We start from the raw sequence: 17,208 nt of genomic DNA, 5'->3' as shown, positions 1-17,208 counted from the left end.
ACACACACACACACACACACACACACACACACACACACACACACACATTCATGTTTTGCTGTTCTGGGGTATGGGCAGGTGTTATACCCCAGGAGGCCAGTGGATACTTTCCACCTTATTTTTGAGGTATTGGATCTGAAGCCTGACATTTGACTGACCAGACAATGGGTTCCCAGGAATCCATTTATCTCCACCCCCACCCACCCAGGCTAGTATTGCAGGAAAGTGTGCCCATACCTAGATTTTTATGTTCTATGGATTTTAAGCTTTTTGCTCACTAAGCCATCTGTCCAGACTTGCTTTTGTTTTGAGGTATAGTCTTGGTATGTCGCCTAAGCTGGCCTTACACTTGTATATTCAAAGTGTAGTCCCTAAAGTAATGTTCAGAAGTAGGAGTTTGGGGAATATGATTGGATCATTAGGGCTCTGCTCTAATCAAGATAAAACCACAGATAGAGTCATAATTTCATGTATTTTTTTGGGGGGATATCACTAAGGGCCTGACACTTCTCCAGTCTCTCCTTCATCCCAACTCCCTGTATGTCATGAGGTGAGCAGCTTTGTTCTACCATGTACTCTTTGCTAAGCAGGCTCACCCGATGATCATAGCAAGGGAGCCAGCCAACCATAGACTGAAACCTTTGAAACTATGAGCTAAATCAAGTCCTTCCATCTCAAGTTGTTTTTCTCAGGGATTTGCTCACAATGGCAAAAAGTAACAATAGTTACAAGCTGGCTCTTTCCTATTTTGCTTCTAGGCTATGTGGCCCCATCCTAGAACAGAAGAAAGCTGTAGGTGCCCTAGCCTCCAGAACTGTGTTATCTTTAACAGCTCAGAGGGTTATTTTAAAAGAAGAGGAGGAGAAGTTGGGAAGATAATGGAGTGGGTGTCCAGGAAGAGCTGGAATAGGGGAATGTATTCATGTCTGAAATAACCGAAGAATAAGTTTTAAAGGGGGAGCGGATACAGATAAAGCTCTGTTAGTGGAATGCTTGTTCCACTAACACTGGGTTCCAGACATACATCCATTACATACATGAGGCCAAATGGTACATGATTGCAATACCATCACTTGGGAGTGGAAGTAGGAAGATTAGAAGTTCAAGGTTATCTTTAGATATATAGCAAGTTGGAGGCCAGTCTGGTCTATGAGACCCTTCACCACAAAGTACAGCTAGGGTGGATAACCTCAAGACACAAAAACAGCGGTATGATCTATACTGCGTTCCCACCTCCTCTAGCAAGCCTGCTGTGCCTGCTGCAGACTGACACCTCTCATCCTGGTGACCTGTGCTGCCAGTGTTCACACTCTATTTCCTCTTTGCCATTCCTCTTTGCTCTTTGCATCTCTACAGAGCCTTCATTTCTTCCTTCACCACACTGTGCCTGACTGTGTGCTGAAGCGCTGACTTCCCTTAACACTGCCTGTCCCTTTATCTGACTCCCAGGGAAACTGAGCAACAACCCCAGCAATTAACATGTACACTAAAGCAAGCACAAACTGCATGAATGGATGGAAGGAAAGATAGCGGGATGGCTGGAACTGTGGGGCTCAGTTGTAGTCTTCACTGCATCTCTTATGTGATTGTAGCTTATCTAGCTAGTCTGGGGGAAAAATACAGCCTAGTGATAATTTCTCTCCATCTACGGATGTTGTTTGCCACCTGACCAACCAATAGAACTTGTTTATTACATTTTGATGAATTGAATTTGTGTTTGTATAGAAAGATTAAATCTAAAGTCTACATTATACAGAGAGGGTTCTATCACTTAGTAAAGACTTACTGGATACTCAGGGCATTATATATACTTCACTCGAATGTCAGCTATTCCTATGTAACTGACATTTGTTACTTTGTGGGTTCCTTTTCCTTCCACCCTTTGCCACCCCTATCTTCCACCCTTTCAACTCCCTTAACACTAGAAAGGAGAGAAAAAAGGATAGAGGGGAAACAGGGAGAAGTTATTGTTAGATTATTTCCTGCTGGTCAGATGCATCAAGTTCCTTGGGACAAATTTGATCTCTGCCGTCAGGATATCTAATTTCTTCTTCTCATTCCTTTGCACAGGAATACTTAACAAACTGCAGCCTATGGGGCACTAGCATATATATAGCCTCTGAAAAGCCCCAGAATTCCAAATGCCACTGGCAAAATCACACCACTGCCATAGCATGAGGCCAATCATGGTCACCTGCTCTGAAGCAGCCCCATATCCCCACACCCAGATTAAAACAGAAACATATTCTCATAATATTTTTTTTTTTTTAAGAAATCAAAATTACAAAATTCTCACTACATTCCTATTCAGGTGTAGAATCTAAGGTTTAGAGTTTAATTTGCTCAGCAATAGTTAGGCTCCAAGCCCAGGCTTTTGCCATGAAGGATCGTTTTGTCTCTAGTTTTGGTTCTCAAGTACATATTAAGAGTACCAAAGTTAAACCCTAAACACGGTGTCAGTGTAAGCATCCCACAGAGCCCAGCCCCACACACCTGGACCTTGACGCTGTTCTGAGGGTCTTGTACATGCTCCAGAGTTGCATCCACATCCAAGGCCACTACCAACCCAGACGTAAACCTCAAAGGGTTGTCTGACTCGCCTGCCGGCTCAATGATGGTGGCTGAGGCTTTGTGGATCTGTGAGCAAAAACAACAACAAAATGCTGCTTCTCAAGGCAGTGAGATAGCTCAGTGGGAAACGGCCCTGCCACCAAGGCTAATAACCTGAATTTGATTCCTGGGACCCACATCGGAACCACACATGAGCTGTACCACCCCCCCAACCCCCACTCCACCCCACAATGAATACATGCAATTAAAAACATGAGGAAGGACCCTAGTTCACTTGCTCCCCTGACCAAAGAAGCTCACTGAAGTAAATGGCTCTAAGAATCGGGGCAGATTTGGCAGCGAGTATGGTGGACCCTGACCTGCTCTGGAAGCGGGAGATGTAGGAAGGTGCTCTGCCGCAGCATTGTCTGCAGAATCTTGATCACTTCTACAGGTTTAGAGGCCATGAGTCTGGGCATAAGATCAAGGAGTTTGTCCACAAAGCTGTCTTGAAGGTGGGGCAAATCCGCAATGAAACACCTGCATGAACACACAGACGCAGCTGACATCCACTCACCGCTGTCTAAGCCCATGCTCCGCCAAGCCCCCAGGCAGGAAGAATCCTGAAATGGGAAGAGCTTGAGGGTCATGCCTGAAACTGACAGGGACACATCAGGATGCCATAGCCACATGATCTGCAGAAGAGCTGCTGCTGGGCTGGACAGATAGCTTTGTCAATACATCCCTTGCCTGGCAGGCATGAGGACCTGGATCTAACCCCCAGAAGCCATGAGAAGAGCCAGGAGCAGCAGCATGAGCCTGTATCCCAGCACTGAGAAGGGGAAGGCCAGGCTTAGGGAGTGCCCTTGTTTCAATAAGTAAGGTGGAAAGTGTTTGATAAAAACACTCTGCATCAACATCTGGCGCACACAAAATGTATACACATACACACATGTAGGAAGTTGGTTTTTTGTTTGGTTTGTTTTAAGAGCCCGTTTCAGCTGGATATGGTGGCTCATGCCTATAATTTCAGCATTTGGGAAGCTGAGGCAGGAGGATTATTGCAAGTTCTAGGCCAGGTTGGGCTATAGTTTGAGACTCTGCCTCACAACAAACAGAAGAAAGAGATTGTTAATGACAGTGAACGTCAGGCATACACCTGAGCATTTCACATGACTGTATTTAATCATCCCTAGAACTCTTGTTCACTGTTTAGGGTTATCAGAGAGCATTATGTTGCACTGAGGCTAAGAGAAGACATTACTTATACCCAGCTTGAACTGACTCTCTAGGATTTTGCTTTGTGGAAGGGAATGGTCATGCCTCTCCCTCCTCCCCAATTGAGAGGCAATATCTATTCAGGACTTTAGAGACTTAATTAACAAGTGAGGAACCCTGTCTCAGAGGTGAAAAAAATCATTTACTGGTGAAGGGTCAGTGTGTAATCAGCCCCACAGACTATCAAAGGATGAGCACTCATAAAAACCTCAGGTATAGGAACTGGAGAGATGGTTGTGGTGGTTGGAACAGGAATGGCCCCACAGACTCATGTGTCTGAATGCTTGGCCTATAGGGAATGGCACTAAAAAGAGGTCTGGCTTTGATGGAGTAGATGTGGTCTGGCTGGAGAAAGTCACGGGTGCAGGTGGGGAAGGGGTCTTTTGAGATCTTACATGCTCAGAGCTATGCCCAGTGTGGTTCTCAGTCTCCTCCTGATGCCTGCTAGTGGAGCTGTACAGCTCTCAGCTCCTTCTCCAGCACCATGTCTGCCTGCGTGCTAATGATGGTCTAAACCCCTGAAACTGTGAGCTACTCCCAATTAAATGTTTTCCTTTATAGGAGTTGCCATGGACATGTCTCCCCACGGCAGTAGAAACCCTGAGACAATGCTGAGCGGTTAATAGCACTGACTGCTCTTAAAGAGAACCCAGGTTCAGTTCCCATAGTTGCCTGTAACTCCTGTTCTCGGGGAACCAACAGCATCTTCTGGCCTCCTCAGGGACCCATTTGGTACATATACCCACACTGAGACAAATACACAGAAAGTAAATCTTTTAAAAAGTCAGGTTTGGTCAACTTTATGAAAGCAGGGGCAATTGGGATAGAAATAAATGTAAATGTTTTAAAATCTTATACTATTGAGGTACTTTACATGGGCCCCCTTAGGCTCGTATGTTTGAATACTTGGTCCCCAGTTGGAGAAAATGTTTGGGAAAAATTAGGTGTGGCCTTGTTTGGAGGAGGTGTGACCCTGGCGTAGTGGTTTGAGGCTTAAAAAGACTCAAACCAGTTTTGAGTTAGGTCTCTCTGCCTTGTGGTTATGTCTCAAGTTGTGAGACCTCAGGTACTGCTCCAGCACCATGCCTGCCTCCCTGCTACTGTGCTCCTCACCGTAAAATAAACCCCAACTGTCAACACAAAACAACTTTGATCTCACCACTTTAACTCCCACTTCTTCATCAAACCCTCTGCTCTTCTCTTGCAGCTGTTTTAAACAATTAACTTCATACAAAACTTTAAGGAAACTTTTTTTTTTTTTAATGGGGATAGTTTTCGAGACTGGCTTTCTCTGTGTAGCCCTGGCTGCCCTGGAACTTGCTCTGTAGGCCATGCTGGCATTGAATTCAGAGATCTGCCTGCCTCTGCCTCTAAGTGCTAGGATTAAATGTGTGCACCACTACACCGAGGCCTGGGGAAGAATTTAAAGTGTACAAGAACCTGAGTTCTACCCTGTAGAATCCAAATAAAAAGGTTGGGAGCAGTAGAGCACACCTATATGCTGGGCAGGTTTAGACGGGAGGATCCCTGGAGCGTATTGGCAAGCTGCTCCAGACAAATCACTGTCCTACACACACACACACACACATCTCACTACTTTGCCCAAGCTAGTCTTAAAGTAATAGGCTCAAGTGATTCTTCTGCCTCAGCATCCAGAATACCTGGGATTACTGGCAGGTAATCTATGGTGCTATGCTCTATGCTCTAGGCAGGCACTATGCTCTATGGTGCCTGGCTTAAGACACATTTATTCTATCTATTTATTCTGTTATTTAAAGGGTTTATAAATATTTAAATTATGTGTGTACATGTTTCTGTGTGTGGGTATGTTCACATTAGTGCGGGTGCTGGCAGCAGCCAGAAAAGAACTGGAGTTACAGGTGATTGTGAAACACCCAATATGAGTGCTGAGAACCACTCAGTTTCACTAAAAGAAAAGCAAGTGTGCTTAATTGCTCAGTATTCTCTCTCTCCCTTTCTCTTCTCTCTCCATCCCCCCCTCCCCTTTCCAGGGTCTCAGTATGTGGCAATGGCTAGCCTGGTTGCAATGCTGACCAGGCTGGTCTCAGATTCACAGAAATACCCCCTGTCTTCAAAGTGCTGATGTTAAAGGTCTGTGCCACCACACTTGGCTTGTTATCATTACCTACAAAATTAAACAGCAGCTGGCCACGGTGGTGCACATCCACAATCCTAGCGCTTGGGAGGTACAGGCGGGAGGATCAGGAGCTCAAGGCTAGCTTTAGAGATACAGCAAGTTCAAAGCTTGTCTGATTACTTGAGACCCTGTCTCAAAACACGAAAAGAACAAAGCCAGGCATACTAGTTCACACCAGTAATCCTATCATTCAGGAGACTAAGGCAGGAGGATCAATAATTCAAGGCCAGTCTGGGCAACACAGCAAGATCTTTTCTCAAGCAAAAGCGTAAAAGGAATGAGTACAATGTTGTTATTTGTAGAGAAATATGCAAATTTTAGAATAACAAGGAAAAAAAACCTGTTTCAAATAGCTCCTGAGTTTCCTTCATATTTGTTTTTTTTTTTTTTTTTTTTTTTTTTTTTTGTAGCTCAACTAAGTGCAGAATCCAAATGGTTCCTAATGTTTTTATTATTTGTGTGTTTACTTTTGAAGCTTTAGATTCAGAAAAGTTTATATATCATTAAAGAAAATAATACGTTAGGGCATACTGACATTAGGTGATGGCTAGCTCAGCAACACAGGAAAGATAAGTGATCTTGTTTAGTACCAGTTATTTTCTGCATAAACAAGATAAAAAAAAAAACCATCAAAAGAGTTACAGAATAAGGGATCGTGGAGAATGAAGAGGACACCCTCTAACTAGACAAGACTCCTAGTTGAAAAAGGGAACATCAGCCCACCCACAAAAACAGCAATCCTAAATTTACCCATCCTACAAGATGTGCAGGGATAAAGATAGAGCAGAGGTGGAAGGAATGTCCAGCTAATGCCTGGCCTGATGTGAGACCCACCCCATGGGAGAGAGCCAACCCCTGACACTATTAACAGTATTCTGCTATGCTCACAGACAGGTGCCTAGCATAGCTGTTCTCTGAGATAACTCCACCCAGAAATGGATAGAAACAGAAGCTGAGGCTCACAGTCAAACATTGGGGGAGGTGTAGGGAGTCTTGTGGAAAAGTGGAGGAAATGATAGAAGGACCTGGAGGTGACAGGAGCTCTACAAGAAGACCAACAGAGCCAACTAAGCAGGGCCCAAAGGAACTTGTGGAGATGGCTACACCAACCAAGGACCATGCCCCTTACACAGATGTAGCCGAAGGGCAGCTCAGGCTTCATGTGGGTTCCCTAATAAGGGAGCAGAGACTGACTCTATTACCTGCTTCTTGGTCACTTCCCCCTGGCAGGGCTGCCTCACCAGACCACAGGAGAAGAGGACAGGCTCAGTCCTGATGGAACTTGATGAGTTGGAGTAGGTTAGTAGGGGGTGGGGGTACTCCCTTTCTCTGAGGAATAGCGGAAGGGGATAGGGGAAGAGGGAGGAGAGAAAGAAGGGGGATATGATCGGGATGTAAAGTGAATAAATTAATTAATTAAAAAATCATTTTAAAGAGTTACAAAATAGCTGGGCAGTGGTAGAGCACACCTTTAATCCCAGCGCTCGGGAGGGGAGGCAGAAGCATGTGGATCTTTGTGAGTTCAAGGTCAGCCTGGTCTACAGAGAGAGTTCGGAGACAGCTAGGGCTACATAGAGAAACCCTATCTTGAAAAACAAAAACAAACAAACAAAAAGTCACAGAATACTTACCTCTGAAAAAAATCCACTTCCTGTAAAAATTTTTCACACATTCCAAATAAGGGGTCAACTCTATAGAAAAAAAAAAGCAAAGTGTAAGGAACTTGTGACTCTGTGAACTAAGGAGTGAGGACAAGAAGTCCTAGAAACCTGAGCTTCCATGAGAGGAGACTGAATACGCTACGCTGTAAAGCTGAACTCCTAAGACAACAGCAACAAGCAAAGGCATTGATCTCTCTGAGGGACAGAGGAGCAGGAGCAGTATCTGCCATTAGAAAGGAGAAACAGGATTTCCAGGGGTCTAATGTTACCCAAGCATGGACCCTGAAATATCTAAAAATGAAATAAGCAGATGCTTACCTCTTAGCTGACCGTCTAAGTCTTACTCGTCATTAGCCTTAGAGAGCTGTGAATGTCCCCGCCAGTGTCCTCAGAATCTTACCCTCGAGTAGTTCGTGCCGTAACGATAAGCTGCAGAGCTTTGGCCTGGAGCCTCATGTGGTGTATGATCACCACGTGCTTACTCCCCACACCGCTGTACATGAACTCCATTTTGTAGGTTTCTTCCATGATCTGTAAGGATTAAGAATCAGTAAACTGTCCTGGAAGGAAGGGCTTTCCAGGCTTCCGTCCCTGACTGAGGCGCTATGGGACAGCTGATGGCCTCTGAGGACAGAGGAGTCCCTTTTCTTTAAGTATGTGGCTTCTGGTAGGCTAACCACATTCTGGTGGGTGGTCCTATACCCAGGCATATGTAGGCAGCATAAACGAGGCTCAACAAATGAGTTTTTAAGAAAGAAGACACAAAACTGGGAGGCAGGGTAGACTTAGGAAAAGTTATGAAGAGGAGTACAGGTGAATTTAAAAATACATGTGTGAAAAAAAAAATACATGTGTGAGTGGACTCTGGAAGCACATGCCTTTAATCCTGGGACAACAAAGGCAGAGGCAGGCAGCTCTCCAAGCTCAAGGCCAGTCTCATGTACAGAGCAAGTTCCAGGACAGCCAGAGCTTCACAGAGAAACCCTGTCTTGTAAAACCATTAAAAAATTGTATGAAATTATCAAAGGATCAATAAAAATATTAAAACAACCTCAAAATCAATTTACATGTATTTTTAGATGAAAGATTCACAACTGTATTTATTGGGTTTTACTCTATCTCAAACAAATACTAACATAAACAGTATGTGTAAATTGTGTTTGTGTGTGTGTGTGTGTGATGAGTGTGAGACTTTATGTGAGTTCCAGGCACAGAATTCCGGTCATCAGGCCTACACAGCAAGCACTATGACCTGCTGAACCACCTCACTGGCCCACAAACTGGTAATATGTTAGAACACAAAAGAATCTCAGAAATCATGCACTTCACTGTCACAATTTTACAGAGGAGGAAGGAAACTCCAAGAGACTCAAATAACTTACTCACTCAATTTATTACCTTGTCAGGTGGAGAAGACATGAGACTAGAACCCAAGTCCCCTGACTCCAAAGCACATTGCTGTGCATAGTCATCACACTGTCCTTCTACCAGAGCCTGCCAGCTCAGAAGCCAGGAGTGTGGGCCACAGGAAAACCTCTGCCCTGGGTAACTACAGACAGGGAGTCTCCATAGGCGTACCTGTTTTGCTGCTGCTGAAGCTAAGTCACTCTGCTGTAGATACAAGGGGGCAGCCACATTCCACAGCTTTTCTTGCAAGGCCTATGCAGACAGATGAGAGAAGACACAGACACAGCCATCACTAAACTCACACAACAGATTTGTGGTTTGCTTTGCTTTGAAATACACTATGCTCGGAACTTTCCCTCTATCACTCTTTGTTTTAAGCAAGTAAGCCTTATCTAAGCATAGGTTTAGATCAGCAGCTGGTGCTCAGATGTTTGCCGGGAAACAGGAGTCATAAAGCCCGCGCCAGAACTGGTAGGCAATTCAGGGCCTTGCTCACTGGGACACTGCACTAATCTGAGCCATTTAAGCTGTCATGCTGGCAACAGGACTGTTTCTCTCTGCACTGTCTTCAGTGTCCTTTGACCCTGTCACTTAGCCAACCTGCAGAATTACAAGTCAGGCAGCTTTCCTAGAGTCTTCTTTTTCTCAGTTTCTGTACAATCAAAACGATCACAAGCAGCCTCAGATTTTACTATCAACGCCTCTGTTGACCTACCCACCCATGTCTGTGACTCAACTTCATTTACTTCTGCTGTGGAGCATTATTTTCAAGGAGCTTCTTCTTTTTCTTCTTTTGTTTTTCTTCAGAAAGGGTGTCCTTATATACATAGCCCTGGCTTAGCCTCAAACTCATGGTCCTCATGTCTCAGCTTCTCCAGTGCTAGGATTACAGGTAAGCATCCTCATGCCTGATTTTATAAATACTTAATCCAGCATATTAACATGTGTCTGTGAACCACATGCATGCCTGGTGCCTTTGAAGGGCAGAAGAGGGTCACTGCTCTGGACCTGGAGTTACAAATGGTTGTAAGCCACCTTGTGGGTGCTGGGAATTGAACCCAGGTTCTCTGGAGAAACAAGTGTTAACGCCATTATCTCCTAAATGGTACGTTTTAATTTACTAGTGAGACTACTGCAGGGATTTTTCATGAATGAGCACTCTGACATCAGTGAGAGTAGAAGATAGGAGATAACATCAGTGGACTGAGGCCAGGATAGGTCCTGAAAGGCCTTGATGATGACTCCAGTTGGTATATTCATTTTACACTTTAACACCAAAAGTTAGGGCAGGAAAGTAAGATGTTACAGAAAGCATAAGTGTCGGTCATCAGGTTGTTAGGGCAATGACCAAATCGTTTCAGCTATTTCTCCAGGCCACGCTGTCTCAGGTAGCGAGTAAACTCATTCTTGGCAGACAGGCAGTGTTCTAGGCTGACATGAGTAATCAGCACAGTCAAGCAATGTCTTCTCGTTCCTTTCTTATCTTCTGCTACTAAGGAAAGTCGGTTTCATTTTTATTTTTTTAATAAACTAGGGTTTCACGCCAACAGTCTTGTCCTTTATTCCCACTTCCACTTTCTTGCCTACAACTGGGAATTAAACCCAGGCCCTCACACATGACAGGCAAATGGTCTACCACTCAGCTACGTCAGCAGCCCTGTTTTTAATTTGGAAGCAGTTTTACTAAGTTGCCTAGGCTGCCCATGAATTTCCAATCCTGTTACTTCAGTCCCTTGAACAGATAGGTTACAGGCATGTGCCAACAGAGGCCTGAGTAGTTGGCCCTTTTAAGAGTGAAAAATTAGCCTTTCAACTTTGACAAACAGAAGTAGCAATTTAAGAAAATAAAAGTTTATGTAAACTTTTAATTGCCGATCACATTAAATGAAACACTTACTGATCTCCAATATCCTTTCTGTTTTGGAAAGAGGGTCTTATGTAGCCCTGGGTGGCCTCTGTTAGCCAAAGTTGCCCTGGAACTCTCCTGCCTCCAGTTCCCATCCTTCCAAATGCTGGGAGTACAGTGTACCACAGTTGGTTTATGTGGTGCTGATGATCCAGCCCAGGGCCTTGAAATGGTAAGCAGGTAGTCTACCAACTAAGCTAAATATCCCTTGACCCAATCTTTAGGATTCTAAAAATAAAACCTCCTCTAATTTTATTTTATTTGCTATTTTTTGGTTTGGTTTGGTTTGGTTTGGTTTGGTTTTTCAAGACAGGGTTTCTCTAAGTGTCCCCGGCTGTCCTGGAACTCACTCGGTATACCAGGCTGGCCTTGAATGCAGAGATCCACCTGCTTTGACTCCCAAGTGCTGGGATTAAAGGTGTGCCCCACCATGTTCAGATTTGATAATGTTGAAAGAATTCTCCTAAAATTAAAAAACTTCCATATCTGCTAGCTTGATTTATATCAGATTGACACAAGCTAAAGTCATCTGAGAAGAGGGAACCTTGAGAAAATGCCACCATAAGACTGGGTTGTAGGAGGCTGATGAGATGGCTCAGTAGTTAAATGCACTGATTGGCTGCTCTTCCAGAGGTCCTGAGTTCAATTCCCAGCAACCACATGGTGGCTCACAGCCCTCTATAAAGGGATCTGATGCCCTTTTCTGGCATGCAGGTGTACATGCAGACAGAGCACTCATACATTAAATAATAAAATCATAAATGTAAAGACTGGCTATAGGTAAATCTGTAAGGCATTTTAAAATCACTATCAATGTCATCAATCACTAGATTGATGAGAGAGGGTCTAGTTCATTGTGGGTGGTGCCAACCCTGGGCTGGTGGTCCTGGGTTAAGAAAGCGGGCTGAGCAAGCCATGGGGAGCAAGCCAGTAAGCAGCACTCCGCCATGGCCTCTGCAGCAGCTCCAGTCTCCCAAGTTTCTGCCCTGTTTGAGTTCCTGTCCTGACTTTCTTCAGTGATGAACAATGATATGGAAGTGTAAGCCAAACAAACCCTTTTCTCCTCAACTTGTGGTGTTTCATCACAGGGAGAGGAAGTCTAAGATGACTTAACATTTATTTAAATAGAGAAAAATATGCTGTTTAGAGCATCCATTGCTGGATGGTTTCACAGAACAGTAAGTTTTTCTACTTTAGGGTCTCAAACACTGACGGATCAGTTCAAGTTCATTCTTAGAATCAAAAATCATCAACACACTGGACCCAAACAGACCTTAATGAGGAGCAGTTGACACTGAAGATAGGTGGCCGAGAAGTCAGCTACCCCTGCCAATTCAGACTGGAGCTCTCCAAGTCTTTGCAGATCTCTACAGTAAAACAAACAAACAAACAAAAACAAAAACACAAGAAAACCAACTCAAGTCCTCAAGTCAGAGCAGAAGGATAAAGCCACAAATACTGTAAAGATCAAGTCATAATTGTTTAACTATTTTGTAGCTGGTAACTGGATCAAGGAACAAATGAAACCACCAATGCCGGAATGGTTACAATGAAATTAGGTTGTACTTTTTGTGCTTTTAACCTCTGAGATATTTCTCCCAGCCCCAAATTTAAAGCAGTTTAAGATGATACATTCATTTGCAATTGCAAAACATAACTACTGTTATAATGCCATATTTTTTTTCATCAAAAGTTTTGTGCTGGGAAATAATCCTTAGGGAAATAGCAGAAATTAGTTATGCCCCGTTATATTCATTGCTATGTGGACTATCATAGAAAAACTCAGTGATTAACTAAAGATCCATAAGAGGAATACTGCTAAGTAAATTATGGTACATTTGATAAAATATTTTATTGCTATTTAAAAACCAAATAGAATGTCAAATGGCTGAGAAACACTTAAAGAAATGTTCAACGTCCTTAGCTATTGGGAAATTGTGCCTGTCGGGATGGGTAAGATCAAAAGTGCAGTGACAACTCCTGCTGGCATGATTGGAACGAGGGGAAAAGCTCCAGTGCTGGCGGGAGTAGAAGCACCTACAGCCACTATGGAGATCAACATGGTGGCTCCTCAGAAAACTGGGAATCAACCACAACCCAGCTACAAGACTCAAAAGGATGCTTCATCCTGCCACAGGACACCTGCTCAGCCGTGCTCACTGCAGCTTTATTCATAATTGCCAGAAACTGGAAATAAACCAGATGTCCCTCTACCGAAAAATGGATAAAGAAAATGTGATACATTCACACAACGGGGTATTACTCAGCTGTTAGAAGCAATGACATCATGAAATTTGCAGGCAAATGGAAAGATCACCCTGAATGAGGTAACCCAGACCCAGAAAGACAGACATGGTATATACTCCTTTATAAGCAGATATTTGCTGTAAAGGAGAAGATAAGCATGCTACAATCCACAAATCTGGAGAGGCTAATCACAAGGAGGGCTCTAGAGGGGACACACGGATCTCCCTGGTAAGGAGAACTAGAATAGATTTTGAGGGGGACTGGTGGCAGGAGGGATCAGGTGAGATGGACGGTGGGGGGGAGGTGAAAGGGATGGAGGAAGAGAGTACTGGGAGAGATCACTCCAATTTGGGGACATGGTTGGGGGACGCAGAAACCCGGTACAGTGGAAACTCCCTAGAGTCTACAAGGGTGACCCTAGTGAAGTCTCCTAGGAATGGAGGATAGGGAGCCTGAACTGACCATCATCTATAAGCAGGTAAGGTTCTCAGCAGTGGGGCTGGGATATCAACCCAGACACAAAACCTTCAACCTACAATCTGTCCTGTCTTCAAGATGTGCTGATGGTGACACAGAACTTGGAGTGGCCAACAGACTGCCAGGGACAAGAAGTAGGACAGCCTAGAGACCCAGGATAGAACCAAACACACTGGCAAAAAAAAAATAAAAAATAAAAAAAAAAAATAAAAAAAAAGTCAGTAAAGATTGTAAAAACAAAAAAAAAAAAATTAATAATGCTGCGTATGTTGGTGGCACTCGGGAGGCAAAGGCAGATTTATATGAGTTTGCGGTCTTTCTGGTTCACATAGTGAGTTCCAGGACAGCCAGGGCTACATAGACAGACTCTGCCTCAAAAACAAAACAAAATTTGATATTAAAGTATATGACCTCAACTATGTAAGAACTACCCATTAAGAGAGGGGCAGAAAGATGGCTCAGGAGATTAAAGGCACTTGCCACCAAGTGTGGCTACCTGAGTTAAGTCCCTAAGGCCTACATGGTGGAAGAATAGACCCAACTTCAGAAGTTATCCTCTGACCATCACACATACAAGAGAAATAAATAAATGTAAGTAAAATATTTTTAAAGTTCTATGGGTAAAAATATTATACAGGGTTAGAGAGATGGCTCAGTGGGTAAAAGCATTTGTTGCTCTTGCAGAGGACACAAGTTTGGTTCCCAGCATCCACATGGTGGTTCACAGCCATCCTTAATTGCAGTTCCAGAGATCCAACAACATCTCGTAACCTCCAGAAGGCACGAGACACAAAAGTAGTACATATACAGGCAGAATACTCACACATATAAGATAAAATCTAAAAGAAATTATACATAAATTCTCAGCCATTTTCTACTTCATCACTAATTGATCTCTGATTTAGTTCCAGAGAAGACATCCTCAAACCCACCTCCAGGTAGTGAGCTGGGTCCAGCTAAGCCAGGGGCCAAGATGTCTCCCTCCGCAGTGCCCAATCTTTCTTGGAGACAGGTTCTCTCACGGGACCTGCAGCTCACCATCAGACTGGAGGCTGGGATCCTTCTGTCTCTGCATCCAAAGCTTGGATTACAGGCACATACTCTGCCATTCCCACTTTTTTTTTTACAATGTGGGTGCCGGAGATCCAAACTCAGGTCCTGCATAGAAAGCAGTTTACCCACTGAGCCATCACCCCAGCCCCTGCCTGTTTTCAATGGCAACATAAATTCTATACATACCATTTCCTAAGAAAGCTGAAAGTTTGGATCACTTGAGAAGCTATTTCAGACAGCCTAGACGAAACTGTCCAGTGAGCTAGCCTTCTCTTTAGTCTCATGCTTAGCGGGCAACATCCAGATAATTAATGCTGCCTCCTAGACACCTTGATAGTAGAGGGGTGCCCACAATCAAGCACGGAGCAATGTCCAGCCAGTGACTGAAGAAATGAGTGTCCACGGACAGCATCATTTTATGTTTTAGAGTGGCCTGGTCTGTCCTGAGGAGCCCAGTGACATAAAAAGAAAGATTCTCTATGAAGTACGATTTTGGTAGCCAGCTAGTCTCTGCAGTTCACTTCTTCAATGTGTCTCTTCCAAGAGAAGTTCAGAATCATTCTACTTCTGAAGCAATTACTGTCAGCCAGATTCTGCCCTGTTGCTATTAAAGGAGCACCGGGGAGCTGGTCACACACCGGGCGCCTCCAGGTCTTACGTTAGTCTACTGCCCCTGGAGTGCAGCAATGGCTCTCAGTTTCACAGAATAAGATACAGCCCGACCCAATTAGCCGTGAGAAACCTCAACTACTATACAGGCAAAAATGGAAACTGTGAGCCATGGGCAAATCCTCTTATGTCCCAGTGTGGTCGTGTGCACCTCTTTCTGCAGGAAGCCTCAGCCTAGACATTCATGGAAAGACTGTGAACTCTTTAAAGCAAAGGTACAAAGAACACCTTCTGTGTGCAGCTGTACTGTTGCTAGGTATTTTCTTACTTGAGCTCATTTAATCCTCACAATGTGACCTGTAGCTAATCGGTCTCATGGAGCATGAAACCAAAGACTGATATTACATGCTTTGCCTGAGGTCACAGAATTTAAAAATGGCAAAATTAGGACACAACCCCAGGCCTATCTGAATCCAAAGCTCCTTTAACTACTATCATATGATACTGCATTTATTTGCTATTAATTTTTTTTAATTTATGAAACATTCCAAATACAAGACCCAGGGATCCGATTGTCTCTACCTTACCAACACTGGGCTTTCAGGCACACACCCAGCATTGTACTGTGGTTCTGTGCACTGAATTCAGGTTCTAATGTAAGCACGTCACCAACTGTGCCATCTCTACCAGCCCAAACGCAAGGCTCATTTGATATAATCTCTACCTAACACAGGAAATCCTTTCACTAAAGCATATCCCACAACATGAACTTTAGGGTCAGACAAAGTTACATTCAAATCCTGGCCCTGCCATGTCTAGCAGATTGCATCACACCTGCAATGTTTGTAGGGCAGAGGAGGCCCTCAGTAGCTACTGCTCTACTCCTTTCCTTTCCAAGTTTCCCCATTGTCTTGATTGTTCTTCTGAGAATGCACTCAGGCCAGAAGCATAATGCCCAGGGCTGGCCATAGCACTAGAACAGAGGTCTTGCCAGCTCAAAGCTTATGAGGACTATTGCCAGGTGACCTGAGTTCAATCCCAAGGACCTGCACAGAAAGAGTCAACTCCTGCATGTTATCCACATGTGGGATATAGCATGCACACACACACACACAAACACACTAAATAAAATGTAAAAAATAAACACCAGATTATGAAAGCAACCTAACCCAGCACCTACTAACTGAGAACGTACTAACAGCCAGGACCACAGCTAAAGACTAAGGTGGTTGTTTTTACGTATTCACTTGCTTAAATGCCAATAGGATTAGAATGTCAAGGACAAGCACTAAATGCTTAATTAGATGGAAATGAATCAGGAATCAGAGCTATTTTCCTGGGCTCAGGGCCAGCAACATCTTTTAGTGGCCTTCAAAATGAAACACGATCACAGAGAAGAGAAAAAATAAAAACAAACAAAAAACCCACAAAAAATAGAGCTGAGCCCATTTCATAAGAGCAGTGGATCCTTGCTCCATGGCTGCCCTAAAACGTAAAACAGGGTCAGTGAACTTCCTGTAAAAGGTTGGTAGGACAGTAAGCATTTTCGACTATGTGGACCATGTGATCCAGCAGAGCATCTTCCTAATAGCGCCATCATTACTCAGACACTAGTTACCTAGTATAAAGGTCACTGACCTAGACTCCCTAATGCTAGACATAACCATATAACTGTGGCTCATATTCAGCCAACGTTATAGAACACCGGAAAATGCACCTTTTGGGAACCATCTTTGAAAATAATGAAAGCAAGTGAAGCAGAATGAAGCCCTTTTCTTCTTCCCACAGTAAGAGTAGACTAGAGATAGGGATAGTAGGACTGTCAGGCAGAGAGAGCACATGAAGCAGAAGACAGACACAGG

At 43.9% G+C, this 17,208-nt stretch overlaps 1 protein-coding gene across 1 annotated transcript in view; it reads right to left on the bottom strand.

The window, feature by feature from the left end:
- Nucleotides 1-17,208, bottom strand: part of Ints4 (integrator complex subunit 4) — a 76,571-nt gene that overhangs the window by 4,979 nt on the left and 54,384 nt on the right. The window contains exons 16-21 of the mRNA XM_055623302.1: nt 12,234-12,327; nt 9,226-9,306; nt 8,048-8,178; nt 7,618-7,677; nt 2,931-3,090; nt 2,494-2,637 (exon numbers count right to left, since the gene is read on the bottom strand). Of these exons, the coding sequence (XP_055479277.1) occupies nt 2,494-2,637; nt 2,931-3,090; nt 7,618-7,677; nt 8,048-8,178; nt 9,226-9,306; nt 12,234-12,327 (670 nt within the window). The remainder of the gene's footprint in view (nt 1-2,493; nt 2,638-2,930; nt 3,091-7,617; nt 7,678-8,047; nt 8,179-9,225; nt 9,307-12,233; nt 12,328-17,208) is intronic.

Source organism: Psammomys obesus, unplaced genomic scaffold, assembly GCF_907164565.1.
Source record: "Psammomys obesus unplaced genomic scaffold, mPsaObe1.curated_primary_1811, whole genome shotgun sequence".
In the NCBI taxonomy this organism is placed as follows: domain Eukaryota; kingdom Metazoa; phylum Chordata; class Mammalia; order Rodentia; family Muridae; genus Psammomys; species Psammomys obesus.
The sequence above is the reverse complement of the archived record's forward strand: the minus strand, read 5'-3'. Positions and strand labels throughout refer to the sequence as shown.